The following is a 13,199-nucleotide window of genomic DNA, read 5'->3' as shown; positions in this document are numbered from 1 at the left end:
TTTGAGCAAGGCAGTGTCTCTATGTGAAACTTTACCCAGCATACTGCAGCTGTACCTCTTCAAAATTCACCCTTCACATACCACACTTTTACAGCGCTTTTCATCAGCACTACAACTCTTTTTTCTTAAATTACAATTTCCGGCACCAAACGTGAAATTTGGCACAGCTTTAGCGCATTCGCCTTGGTAAGAATAATTATGGTCCATTAAAGATGTGTTGGACAGCTTATTAAAATAACATAAGGGATGTATTTCTGAGGGAAAAATGTCACAGTGCTTCTAAATCTCTTTTTATGCACACGTTATAAAAGTGGCTATAATATTTGTTGTATTCATTGGATATGAAGGATGGATTTTTTTCATGCAGCCTTGAGACGAAAGTGGCAAAGCTTTTGATCCGTGTGTGTGTGTGTGTGTGTGTGTGTATAAACGTGCTGTAATGGTGAAGTATGCCCTTCTAGACACAAAGTACAGTTGGTGTCTGTGTCTTGACACTTGTCATGTTCTGCTGAGACGTGAATGAATGGAAATACCTTCTTTTGATAATTGAAATGAGTTGAGTTCATCTCATCCCGCCACATTTCGCAATTATACATTATCTCATCCACAGTGACTCGTAGTGTGTGAGTTGGTATAGGATGCTTTGCTGTTGTGTTGCTCGACAGCATTTGGACACAACGTGTTTTTTCTCTGTCGAAATCAAACCTGAGAGCATTTGTTTTTGGCTCTGTGTCTGCAGGCATTATCCCCCACTCCATATAATTTGAAAAATATGGCTGTAATATGCAGATTTAATCTTATTTGGGGTTTTATGTTTTACTGTCTCCATTAATCTAATGGCTCACAACTGGGCAGTGGACCATATTTTGCTAATTCGCTGGCATGCTGCCGTTTTGGGCCAGACCGACGGAATCAGGATTGACTAATGTATTTTGATTGGCTGAACAGACACTGGGCTCCAACCCAAAACACCACAGGCTTGTCACAGGAAAAAGCCACAGCAGAACAGCTGCAGTGAGGGGAACTGGCTCCACGCAGAGCTTTAAAGAGGTTGCGTGTATTCCTTCTATACATATTAGCATCCTCATTTATCTACTGGACAATCAGACCGGGGTCAAACGCAGTGAAAATGCAGAATATGCAAATTTGGCCGCATTGACTAAAAAGTGTAACTGTAATGCATCTCCAGTCTATGTGTAGGTTAATGGAAATGAACTTTCCAAACCAGGTAGCAGCATAAATCAAACAGGCGGCTCAGACAATAATTAAAGCAGCAAAAAATTGAAATGTCAGGAAACTCAAGGATGGAGAGGAGGGGGACAAAGTGTTGGATGTCAACTTTAATGTTAAAAGAGAGGTGGCATGTGTAAAAACGTTGACAATAAGAGGAGAAATTCATCTTAATACCAGATGTGCTTTAGGTGTTGGGCATAAACTGGATCGTGTGGGACGTTACACCCACGCACTGTTACACAGACAGGTGACAGATTAAAGGAAACTAGAATCACCGACCTTGCGGTTGTCTGCCTCCAGCAACCAGTCAAGGTGCAGTTTGCGTCCATGTCTGTCCAGACTCACAATGTACGTAGTGAAAAAAATTAGAGACATCCACGGACGGACGTACAGACGGACAGCGCTCTGACTCCGTCTTCAGAACACCAAACGAGGACATATCTTATCGGCGTTCTTCGCTCCGGTAGAGTTCCGCACTCGGAGAATCTCCGCCAAAGAGCAACGAAGCTGCTCTGGAGGCTTGCGGTGGCCCAACACCTGACTCTAACACTCTACTGTATGACTGTTCTTCTTCTTATTTGATACCAATCTCTACATCTCCTGTTGTTTTTCCAGCTTTTGAATGTGCATCTAATTCTACTTGAATTTGTGATTTCCTATCTTTCCAGAATCACAGCCACAGCCATTATGCTATATCAAAGACTTCTTGTGGCTGCGTTACTTCCCAATTTATCTCCTTCTCCTGTTGGCGAACAGTGGAAAGTGGTCTCTGCCTGTTAGATCATCGTGACCACAAGGTCATTTTTAACAGCTGAGCGCTTCTGGGTAGATTTCTACCTCCTACTGAATCACATCAAACCCACTGACCTGGCTTTGTCCTTCTGATGTCTGAACCGGACCCGGCCAGTTCTCAGCTCTGCCCAGGTGAAGGTGTTGTCCCTGGTCAGTTCCCGGCCTGCCTTCCCTCGGCCTCCCCTCTCTTCTCCTTCCTCCCCACCGAAGAGAACCAGCCTCCCATTGCTCGGGCTCTTGACGAGCTGGAAGATCAGCCGCTCGGACGGGCCGTCAGGGTCCTTCACTTGAAGCAGTGTAGGGGACAGCGGGGCGAAACCGCCAAGGGGAACCAGCAGGGAACCGTTGACCTGGAGGGCAGGCGGGTGGGTGTTCACTGAAAGGAGGAGGAGAAGAACGACTGAGATTAATTGTCTTCGGTGCTATTTTCAAAGCCAAACTGAACTTAAAAAGCCCCGGTGAAAAAGTTCCCACTTCTCATCTCTGAGGCGAATCACACACAATAAAACACACTGTGCTTTAATGATTCCTGTGAATCATTTGTACCAGATAAGTCTGATACACGTAGTCACAAACAAGATTAAACCAAATAAGGGGTTATCAGATATTATCAGAATAACCATTACAACTTATTAACAAAGTGCAAATATAGGAAGGAAGAGAATTACTGACGACAGGTTTCAGGTTAAAAACACTGTAAAGAACAGGAACTTCTAAAATTGCTTGATTATAGCAGATGTGATTAAAATAAAACATTCAAATGTTTTAAGAGAGGAAACATCTACTGAAAAAAACTGTTTCAGAGGATATCAAAGGAAAATAAAAGCTGGATCACGCTGTAAGTGAGAGAAGAGGACAAGAGGAAGTGAGTGTGTGTGTGTGTGTGTGTGTGGGAGAAATGGCTGGTGAAATACGAGAGAGGCATCTCGATCTCGGCGTGGCATTTCAGAGGTTGGCTTTAATTGGATCAGCGCTTTTGAGAGGACACGTTGTAATGTCATTATGTCTCCTCTAATGATGCCAGCAGGCACTTTCCAAAATCTTAAACTTTCAGCCATACAATCAAACTCAAACGTGAGAATACGTGTTCAATTTAAAGCGCTTGTTTCTCAATTTCCCTTTTTTTGACTGGCAAAAATGAAAAAGAGAAAAAAAAAAAACCCAAAGCAATTTCTTTCCAGGCTATTTCACTTGATCAACTTGTGGATTAGTTTAAGCCTACAGGCTGAAAAATGTTCATTATTTCACAAGAACAAAGCATTTATCACAAAGGCCACACGAGCATATATTTCTCTATTAGAATTATGCTTCGTCACATTTCATAAATCATCTGGCATCCACAGCGTGCCCCTGGCGGCCCGGGGCTTCTCTACCTGCCGGTTGACATCCGCTCTTTGAACAGAAGAGCGAAAAGTAAAAGTACAAGACTCCGTCTAGTGACCTGTCCCTGCAGGGAACACATCTCTCAGTGTTGCTCAGGAGAGCCCATTATTATTGTTTCACTAGCAGGAAACTCCTAATGTCTGACAGTTAACGGAGCAGTCTGTTCTCCCCCAAATTTCCAACTACTAAACAGAATGAAAAACTTGACCTCGGCCATTCCTGTCGGAAGAGGAGCCAAAGAGCAGAAAAACTCTTCTACTACTGTGACTGTAGTGGCCTCCAATAGTTATATTAAAACTATTTTTTGTCTTTTATAACAGACCTGCAACGGTTTTATTTTGACATCGGCCTCTGAACCTCACTTATCGATAGTTTCCTTATTTTAAGAAGCTGAATCAAAGAGGTTTGTGTGATGTGAATGCGAATGTGGTCACTTGTAGTGATGGACCCACAGAGAGTGATCGCTAGCTCTGCGGCTCCACAGAGCTCTGTGGCCCCGGGAGTTTGTGGCGACAGAGAGGAGAGTGAACATTAGACTTTCACTCGCGAAGTGGGCAGAAACACGACTCCACCTGAATCCTAACTTTCACTGCGTCCGGTAAAATGTCTGCTGTCAAATGTCTGGTTGGAAAGAAATGTTCTCCTGATTGTTTGTCAGCTCGTTGTGGTGTTTTTTTGGTCGCTGCACAAAAAAATAAGAAAATAAATAGATAATGCAGGAATTATTTTAGCTATGAACTTTATCAGTCTTAATTGGTAACCGGCGGAATTATCCCAATGTTAAAGCTACAGAAAACTGAAACTCAAGGCTTTTGCCGTCAACACCAGGAAAATGCACCGACACCCTTTAAATTTTTCAGCTCCACTTCCTGATCCAGACACTCCGCTCTAAAGGTGAGCTCAGACAGAATGCAGAGCTGATCTTAGGCAACCACGGTACACACAACGTTACTGGAAAGGCACAAGTGCGAAATGGGAAAACTGTGTCTCAGCCGCACGCTGTCGGGGTTGTGGGGTTTTTTCTGTCAACTGCACCGCTGTTTGCCTTGCAACCAGCCATGTGGATTCGTTTGCATGTGACGTCTGGAGGTCGCCTGCATTATTTATGAGGCGTGTCCTGATTTCATTTGCATATGATAAAAATGCCCCTGTCACTGGGATATTGGAAATTCTGTCACATGAGACACACTGTGGTGAATTTGTAACATTTATTTGATATTTCATACAACCTTGGATGTTTTGGGCGGTACAAAAAAAAAAAAATTCATACAATATTAAGTTTTGGATAAAAACTGAACTCTAGATCGAGTTTTTTGACACTCATGTTTCAAATAAAGAGCAATAAGCTAATTAATTATAGCAGAGACCCAACAGAGACTTCCAGTATTTCTCCGATAAATATCACTATGCTGGATTCTGGACGAGTGTCTTCTTGACTTTAAGCTTTTGATTCACTTTGTGCCCATCGATAGGAGCACCGACAATGTTCAACGGATACGCACTGTCAGTTCCTATAATGAGGGTGGAGAGAGTTTTGACAGCCCAAAAATGCCAGTATTGACCGGATAACAGTTGAGTCAAAGATACCGATCGACAGCTCCTAGCTCTGTTGACCCTCGACTGGCAGTCGTGGTCGTTTTTTGTTTTTTTTTGCTACGGGACGCCGACCACTCTTCACGTGGCACGTTGAACAGGTAGACATCACGTTCTCACCGAGGCAGGTCCTGGTCTTCTGGTCGGCGTAGTATCCACGTCCACAGTCGGGGGTGCAGTATCCTTCGATGAGGTAGGTTTGGTCACGACAAGCCCTGCAGCGTCCCACCCCGTCGCACAGCACACAGTCAGAGGAGCAAGCTAACGAAGACACCCATTAGTCAGAGTGTTACAAGGAATGTTTTCAAAGTATGTACACTTTTTTCCCATTAATTATTTTTATTTGTGCAGGTATTTTTTCGGATGTCATTTTACCAAAACTCACAATTTGCTTGTCATACTTTCATTCTCACATTTCTGCTTAAAAGAAACTTAAATTCTAAACAGGTAGGACAAAATGTTTCTATAACCTTCATTTTCTCAAAAGACATTACAAGGTCTCTTACTTTAATCTTAACGTCTCTTTATTTCTCAATGTTAAGCTAAACGGATAAATCGACCCTTCATAGATACCGTATTTTGAAATCATGTTGCAGACTTAACAAATACATGAAAAAAAATATTACAGGTCAAAACAAAGTGTAAACTCTTACATTTGCAGATTTGGGAGGAGGCGTCCAGGAAGTAGTTTCTGCCACATTCCAGCACGCACTGACCCTGCAGGGTGGCATACGGAGGCTGGCATTGCCGGCACTGCCCAGGACCTCGACACTCCACGCAGCGCTCGTCACAGCCTGGCAGGGACACGGACGCGCACCGAGAGCGTTTAAAAGGGAGATTAAACCAAAGCGACATGCCAATAATGTGAAGCTGTTGCTTCGAATGGAAGAACTTAGACATTACAAGCTAGCTGTTTCAAATGTTACTCACAACGCACATTTGCCTCATTCCTAGTTTGCTGTGGATTATATTTACATTTCAGTGATGAAGATTTGAAATTTTGGAGAATATCTTGCGTATATAAAATGTGTTACTGCTGTATTATAATGACTATACACACATGGCAGTTCACATAAGACTAAACAGGGGCTGCAGAGCACTTTAAAGTTCCTCACAAGAATCTAGATCTGAGCAGTGAAAAGACAACCATACAGACCACTAGGCTGAGGATTCATGAAAAACACCATCAGTGCTCATACTTGTAAAGGGGTCTCTCAAGGACGCCTGTGGGTCCCCTGCTGTTGATTAACTGTTAACCGTAATAAACAGATGGTAAAAAATATATCTGGAAGGCAACTTCAAGTGGTCACTGATGTGCAAATATAGTAGGAAAAAAAAGCACAGTTGAAGGATTAAATCACGCGGCTACAATGAAGCCAGCTGCACATGATGTTGGTGGGATTATCTGCTCTTTGTTGGACTGACCGAGGCATCTGTCTCCATCCTGATAGAAGCCAGGGGAGCACCCCTGGGTGCACACTCCGTCCTGCAACACGTATCCCTCCATGCACTGCAGGCAGTCTGTCCGCAGAGGGCCTTTACAGGAGTTGCAGCTCCAGTCGCACTCTGGAAACGGGATGAAGGGCGAGGGCATGAGGAGGAGGCGTGTGCAGGGACGTCGGGATTAGGAGTGAGGGGGTTTTGAAGGCGAAAGCAAAAGGTGAGAGCAGAACGGAAGAGAGGGAGAGAGAGAGAGAGAGAAAAGGAGATTAATAAACTTTTTTTCAGCAGGGGATTTATTTTAAACCTTTTCTCTCTTTTCACCTGCACATCTGTTGTGTGTGCGCTGTGCTCCATTAATATTAAAATTTAACACAATTAGGACAAATAAAACCGTCTGGGTTTGTGTGAGCTTCTAGGTCTGTATTAAAATTTATGCGGGACACAGAATTTACAAAGGAAGAGACGATTTACCATGCATTCTCAGCAGCTGGAGAGATTCTACACCAGGCGGCAGTATACAGAATATACAGTTCCAATGCTACACATATAGTTCTAACAATGACATGCCAGGGGGTCTTCAGCCATGCTAGCAGCTCTGTGAGACTGCGATGCTCTTTGTAAAGGAAACCAAACTGATGAGATGGATAAAAGTCCAGGTCCTAAGTTTGTTTTTCATCTTTAGAAGTCACGGTGAGGTAAATTAATAATTAACTGGCCACAGTAATTGTCTTTGGTAATTTATATAAAAAGCGTTTAACGTGTTATGAGCATTAAAGTGTTACTATTTTATGATATCCTCACCCACATTTACTACCATTCATTCTGTGGGGAACAGGAATGTCTGCAGCAAAATGCCAACGCAATCTGTTCAACAGTTGTCCAGAAATTTCACTCACGATCAAGAACCGTCAACCCCCTGGAGGAAAATCCGAAGAACGCCAAACTCAAAGGGATACGGTGTCTGGGAACCATGAATATCTGTATAAAATGCAAGGCAATTCATCCAGTACTTGTAGACATTGGAGATGTGTTGTTCTTGAGGAAAGTAGTGGACCGATCGACGAAGCGATCAACTGATACCGTTATTCCTAGAGCCGCGCCGCCATTTTCACTTCCCAATAGCACCTCTGCTGTTTAACCTGGTAAATCTTTATTTTGTCAGCTAATGAGCATGACTGAGTAATTGCGAACTCTGCAGTCGTTTTCTGAGGCATACGGCGAGGAGAAGACAACTCATACCAACAAATTAGCATCGCTTTTTCTGATGGTCAAATCCTTAAAAGGGCATACTCTTTGACCACTCTGTAAACACTCCACCTCCAAATCATTTAAGAGTTTTTGCATATTCTTCCTCATTTTGTCTTTAAGCCGACACGAGAGGTAGTTGTACATCTTAAAGTTCACGTCCTCACCTGCTACCTTTTAATTTCTTAGGTGAAGTGGTCGAGTAGAAAGCAGACTAGTCTCACAAATAGAAAAGTAGAGGCCTCCACAGGGTTTTACTGAGGATCCAAAGGAAGCCGAGAGGTAAATTAGGGGTAAATCAGGAAAACATCACTGATAAATCGAAATGAATATAGGTTGTTGGTGGAAGTGCTGATGGGCTTCTCATGGAACTCTGAAAGTTCTTCTGTGGCTGCGAGCCGATGGCTCCCAGAGGTTCCCCAAAGCCCTTTTACTTTTCAGAGAGCAGTTAGCAGTGCTGGTCTCTAACGCTCTGGGTTCATCCAAGGTTGAGTGGATTATCCAGGTAGTGGCTGGGGGGATGAAGACAGCATCGCGAGTCGGATGGCCAACGGCACCTGTCGAGACGGGAGGCACTGCTAGCTGCCTCACAGGAAATCAAACTGTGTGTCTAGCCACTAGCAGTTAGCTCAGCTGCTAATCCCGTAACAGACACGGGTAGCGGTGGGTCCAGCTCAGGGGTCGGCTCTTTTGGGCCCCTTATACCAGGAAAAATCTCATTACGTTGAACCAAATCGCTGATAAAGCGAGGTCTACGAGGTAACATTTTGATGGAAGTAAGCTTTACGTGAAATGGCTTTCTGTGAAATTAGAGAGGATATCTGTGCTGAGCCAGCATGACAACACAGCTGGGTTGTTTACATTCTGAACTTGAACCCTGTCTGGTCATTTTTCTTTGAGATAAGCATAAAGGACAATTTTCACACATCTTATTTATGAGTTAGCAATAAAACGGAGTCAGATTCAGCCTGACAGGATGAGGTCTGGGCTGGTTAGTGGGTAATTATATTAAAGCAGATATTGCGTGCACGATGAAAAAAGACAAGTAATTCAGTACGGACGTGGATCCTGTGAGGCTCGTCCATCAACTTCTCTGTGCACAAGACGATGTAATAGCGAGTTTAAACACGCACTCAATGTTTAGTATTTGCATATCTGGTCCCAAAGTTTTTTACATGATCGATGGAACCCATAAACTCAATGTAGCACACTGCAGTGCATGCAATATGGATGGAGAGTGCTTTATGACTATCATAAAAAGCGGGCCCGCATATCCTCATTGATAATCTATGTTTGCCCCGGCCTTCCCCGTGCCCCTGCGGCGTGTGTTGGGTTGTCACGGAGGATGGAAGCGTACCTCTGCAGGAGCGGGTCGTGGTGTTGAGGTAGTACTGATGGGCGCAGCTGTCATACTGGCATTCCCCAAACAGCAGCACCTTGGCCGGATCGAGGCAGGATGTACAAACTCCCGCCGCCTCACAGGTCAGGCACTGGCTGTCGCACGCTGCCAAAAAGGTCAACAATGAGGTCAGGGTGGATATGCCATCAGAGAGGTTAAGCTCACCAAACACTGGCTGAACGTGGCTTTGTTGGACCCCGGGATGGTCTTAAATAACACATGAACACTTTGCTAATGGGGTTTTATCAAGGTTTACATTTGTGGTAAGGATTTCTGAGTCACTCTCTTTTAACTCACCGCACAATTTTGTGCAGTATTTGCGAAATGATGAATTAGCTCTTCGGGCAAGGATTCAATATAATATACAACAAGGACGCAATTTTTCGATTCTGGTTGTTTAGCTGCTCGTTAACAGGATATCTCAAAATTACCCAACATATTTAAGGGAACTTTGCTAGGTGCAAAATTTAGAGCATTTTTGAACATTCTCAGAATTCGCCCTAGAGCTACTTCACTTACTTGAGTGAAAAACACTCTGTCACACGTATCCCACGACTGCCTATCGCTATCTTTTTTTACCGAGGAGGACTGAGCAGCCTTGTCAGAGGTGAGCATTGTACAAGTGCTTTTTAATTACTAAAGAAGATGCAAAAGTTGATTGAATTTGTTGTGCATACCGGGTAGCGTCATGCGTCATGTTTTCAAGACAACGTAAGGCTGAATTCAGTCAGAAACACTGCATACGTGCATAGTACAGATGAGAGTCTCAGAAACAAAACGAGCTGGTATTTATTACAGGACCGCTGTACTGCCTAGTGTTTCTGTTATTTTGTCCACCTCACGTAACTCATTATCGATCTCATCAGGTAATCTCAGATGTAATCTCAGAGGGGTCGCTAGCTTATATCTCTGGCCCTTTTCAATGTATTTGACGCCCCCCGTCAGCTGAGATGCAGTGGTGGTACCCCCACCTACCCTGACAGACCCTGTGACCATTGTCATAGTAACCAAGGGGACATCTGGGAGCACAGAGACCCGACGGCAACAGAACGCTGTCGGCAGGGCAGGAAGTACAGGAGAGAGGCCCCTCCCCACCGCAGGCCTCACATGACGGATGGCATCCTGGGGGGGGGAGAAAAAAATAATTTAGGTCATGGGAACGACATAAAGTTAAAGGAATACGACGGAGTAAAAAGTGAGATAAAATTGAATAATGTAGCGTAAACACGATGCAATAAAACAAACGATATCACCACTTGAAGGTGAGGTGCAGAGAGGACAGTGAAATAATTCAGCGTTATTAGGAACAAACATACCGCTGAACCACTGAAGATACAGATACAGAACATAAGGAAGTCACTATATTAGATATACAGTATAAACAGTATGCGGTTATATGCACACTGTGAAAATCTTGAAACTCTTAGAAAAGTTGGAAGACTAAAAGCTGCTGAAATATCAAGTCCTTGATTTAAAAAAAACAGCATGCAAAATTCTGATTAAAGCTACATTCTCCAGTTTAAATATACATATTCATAACCCTCACTAATCACTATCAAGGGGCTAATCATTCTGTGATTGCTCTGCTCCTCACACTCTCCACCCCCCACCGCCACACTCTGCTTATATCCAGAGCCTTGCATAATCATCATCCACACCAGAAAATGGCTGAAAAACTGGAAGCTTCAAATTTCACTCTGATGCGACAACACTCATCGTCGGGCCTGACGCGACAGCAGGAGCAGAGAGGGGTTACCTGACCACGTCAAAAATGTTGTTTGGTTGCATGCAACTGCAGCGGTGCACGAAAAAACAATATTCGATTGTCCGTACGCAAGCGCGTGTTCTTTTTTTTCGTGAGACTCCTGTTTGGCTCTTCCAGCCGGAAGTTTTTCTGTTCGCTCTCTGGTTGTTAAATCCGTGTGCAGAGATACAGCAGCTCTGTGCGGAGGCAGCTACCACTGCTGAGACGCTGAAGCACGGGATGAAAAAGGATGACGATGACGATGAGGACGAGGACTAAGACAGTGACCAGGTTAATGAGGGCCATAAAACTAATGTGACTAAGGAAGATGAGGAAGATGCAACTGAAGAGGATGAGGATGAGGATGATATGGATTCGAATCATTAGGAGGGTGATGAGGATGATGTGGGTGATGTCGACGATGATATATTAAGGATAGAAATGATGATGAGGAGGAAGATTAGGATGAGGAAAATGATGATCATAATGATGACGAGGCGACAATAAACGTGATAATGAGCAGACGATTTGGAGGATGAGGATGATAATGATCGAACTGAGGAGGAAAAGGGTGATTATGACAATGCTGCGGATTGTGCCGATGAGGAAGTTGATGAAAACGATGAGAACTGTATCGATGAAACTGAGCAGGATCAGGGTGAGGAGGAGGATGAGGATGAGGATGACGCAGATTGCGCTGATGAGAACAATGACGGATGACAATGATGAGGATGCTGATGAGGAAATCGATGAGGGGTGATGGGGGAATGTTTAGGTTGAGAATGATAATAAGGAGCAGAATCAGGAATTGGATAAGGATGAGCATTGTGGATGATGGTTATAATGGGAATGATGATGATGATGATGATGATGATGGCACTCTCAGTAATAATGACTACAATGGTGCCTATGCTGGTGATACTCTAGGCTAAATAATGCTAAACCAATGATGAGTAGAAAAACCCTCGGCTGTCTCTGTTGTTTTCTCTACTATCGCTATAAGCGCAGAGCAACTGCTTACGCATTAATATGCATTAATACCGGTTTCCTCAAACATAGTAAAACCCTCCAAATCCTAAAATCTGCCCCAAGCTTACAGTCATTGTTTTGAATCTATTTGAAACTCAATATACAACTGAGCTTCAAAACGTCAACGGCGAGGTGGGAGGAAGTTTGAGGATTTGGTGTACTATTGGGCATCATAACAAAATCAATGATTGTATCCGCAAGTTGTTTTCTCATGTTCTTGTACAGCCCGTGACCATATCCACTTCAATTGATTCCTCTACAAAATAATAAAGATGAACCTCTGAACATGTCCCCCTGTCAGACTACATGCTTACTTATAAAGCAGAATGTTTCCTTTAATAGCGGCTTTGTGTTCGGTGTTTCGGGGCGGCTACGGCCCGACCTCTGACCTTGTAATGTAGGGCATAAAGGCAGAGGAGCAGAAGTCCTTACTCATGCAGGCCCCGTGCCAGCCGTAGTGGCCCCGAGGACAGCGAGAGATGCAGTGATCGCCTAGCAGCCAGCTCCTCGGCATCTTGCACCACAGACACACACTGCCGATGCCCGTCTGGAGGTCTGCTGTGCAGCGCTGGCAGTCTGAGCCACACCCTGCAGGAAGGACACACACACACACACACACACAGGAAGGAGGAAATACATGTCGCGAACCATTATACTGTGCACAGACAAACATCAGGCCAACAGCAAAGTCACACTCGTTAACACGCCGCTAGACTACACTACTACACACTGCTTGTTCTGACTCCTCTTAAAAGTTGTTAAGCACTTTAACAACTGTCTCAGTCTCAGTGTGTGAATCATACTTGCCCCGAAGTACTAACAAACACTCATTTTAAAACGTGGTTACCGCATAAGGTTGGGTATCAGATTTAAGGGCAGGGAAAGGCTATGTAAGAACTTTTCAATGAAAAAAATGACAAAATTATTTTTAGTCGGTGGTTTAAATCCAAGGTATAATCCTTGGATGCTAAGTTTTAACCTGAGGACAGAGACTGGGCCAGAGAGCTAATGAATTTTTATGCATGTGGTTGTAATATTTCCATGACACACCGGGATTTCCATCCATTCACTTAGAGAAACCTTTCGATCTGTATTTACTTGTTCTAAAATCTGTGGGCTTTTGATGGGGAGTGAAAGTCAGTGGAAGGCTTTTTTCAAAGCAATGCAAAATAAAACAGGTGAAGACATGAGCAACGATGATCACACAAAAGAAATATGTTAATGAGGATGTCCCATTTAGAAATACTGCAGTTTGGTCATAACATGCCCTCATCAAGCCCAACTAATTACTCTTCTGTGAGAAAGATAATTGTTAAAGAAATTCTGACTACAAGTTGA

General features: G+C 43.7%; 1 protein-coding gene across 1 annotated transcript in view; it reads right to left on the bottom strand.

Moving 5' to 3' along the window:
* Nucleotides 1-13,199, bottom strand: part of fras1 (Fraser extracellular matrix complex subunit 1) — a 235,343-nt gene that overhangs the window by 83,131 nt on the left and 139,013 nt on the right. The window contains exons 20-26 of the mRNA XM_040154916.1: nt 12,294-12,449; nt 10,064-10,210; nt 9,047-9,193; nt 6,427-6,567; nt 5,655-5,795; nt 5,122-5,262; nt 2,101-2,401 (exon numbers count right to left, since the gene is read on the bottom strand). Of these exons, the coding sequence (XP_040010850.1) occupies nt 2,101-2,401; nt 5,122-5,262; nt 5,655-5,795; nt 6,427-6,567; nt 9,047-9,193; nt 10,064-10,210; nt 12,294-12,449 (1,174 nt within the window). The remainder of the gene's footprint in view (nt 1-2,100; nt 2,402-5,121; nt 5,263-5,654; nt 5,796-6,426; nt 6,568-9,046; nt 9,194-10,063; nt 10,211-12,293; nt 12,450-13,199) is intronic.

This window comes from Xiphias gladius, chromosome 19 (genome assembly GCF_016859285.1).
Source record: "Xiphias gladius isolate SHS-SW01 ecotype Sanya breed wild chromosome 19, ASM1685928v1, whole genome shotgun sequence".
Classification (NCBI taxonomy): Eukaryota; Metazoa; Chordata; class Actinopteri; order Istiophoriformes; family Xiphiidae; genus Xiphias; species Xiphias gladius.
This window is presented reverse-complemented; position numbering and strand designations above follow the sequence as displayed.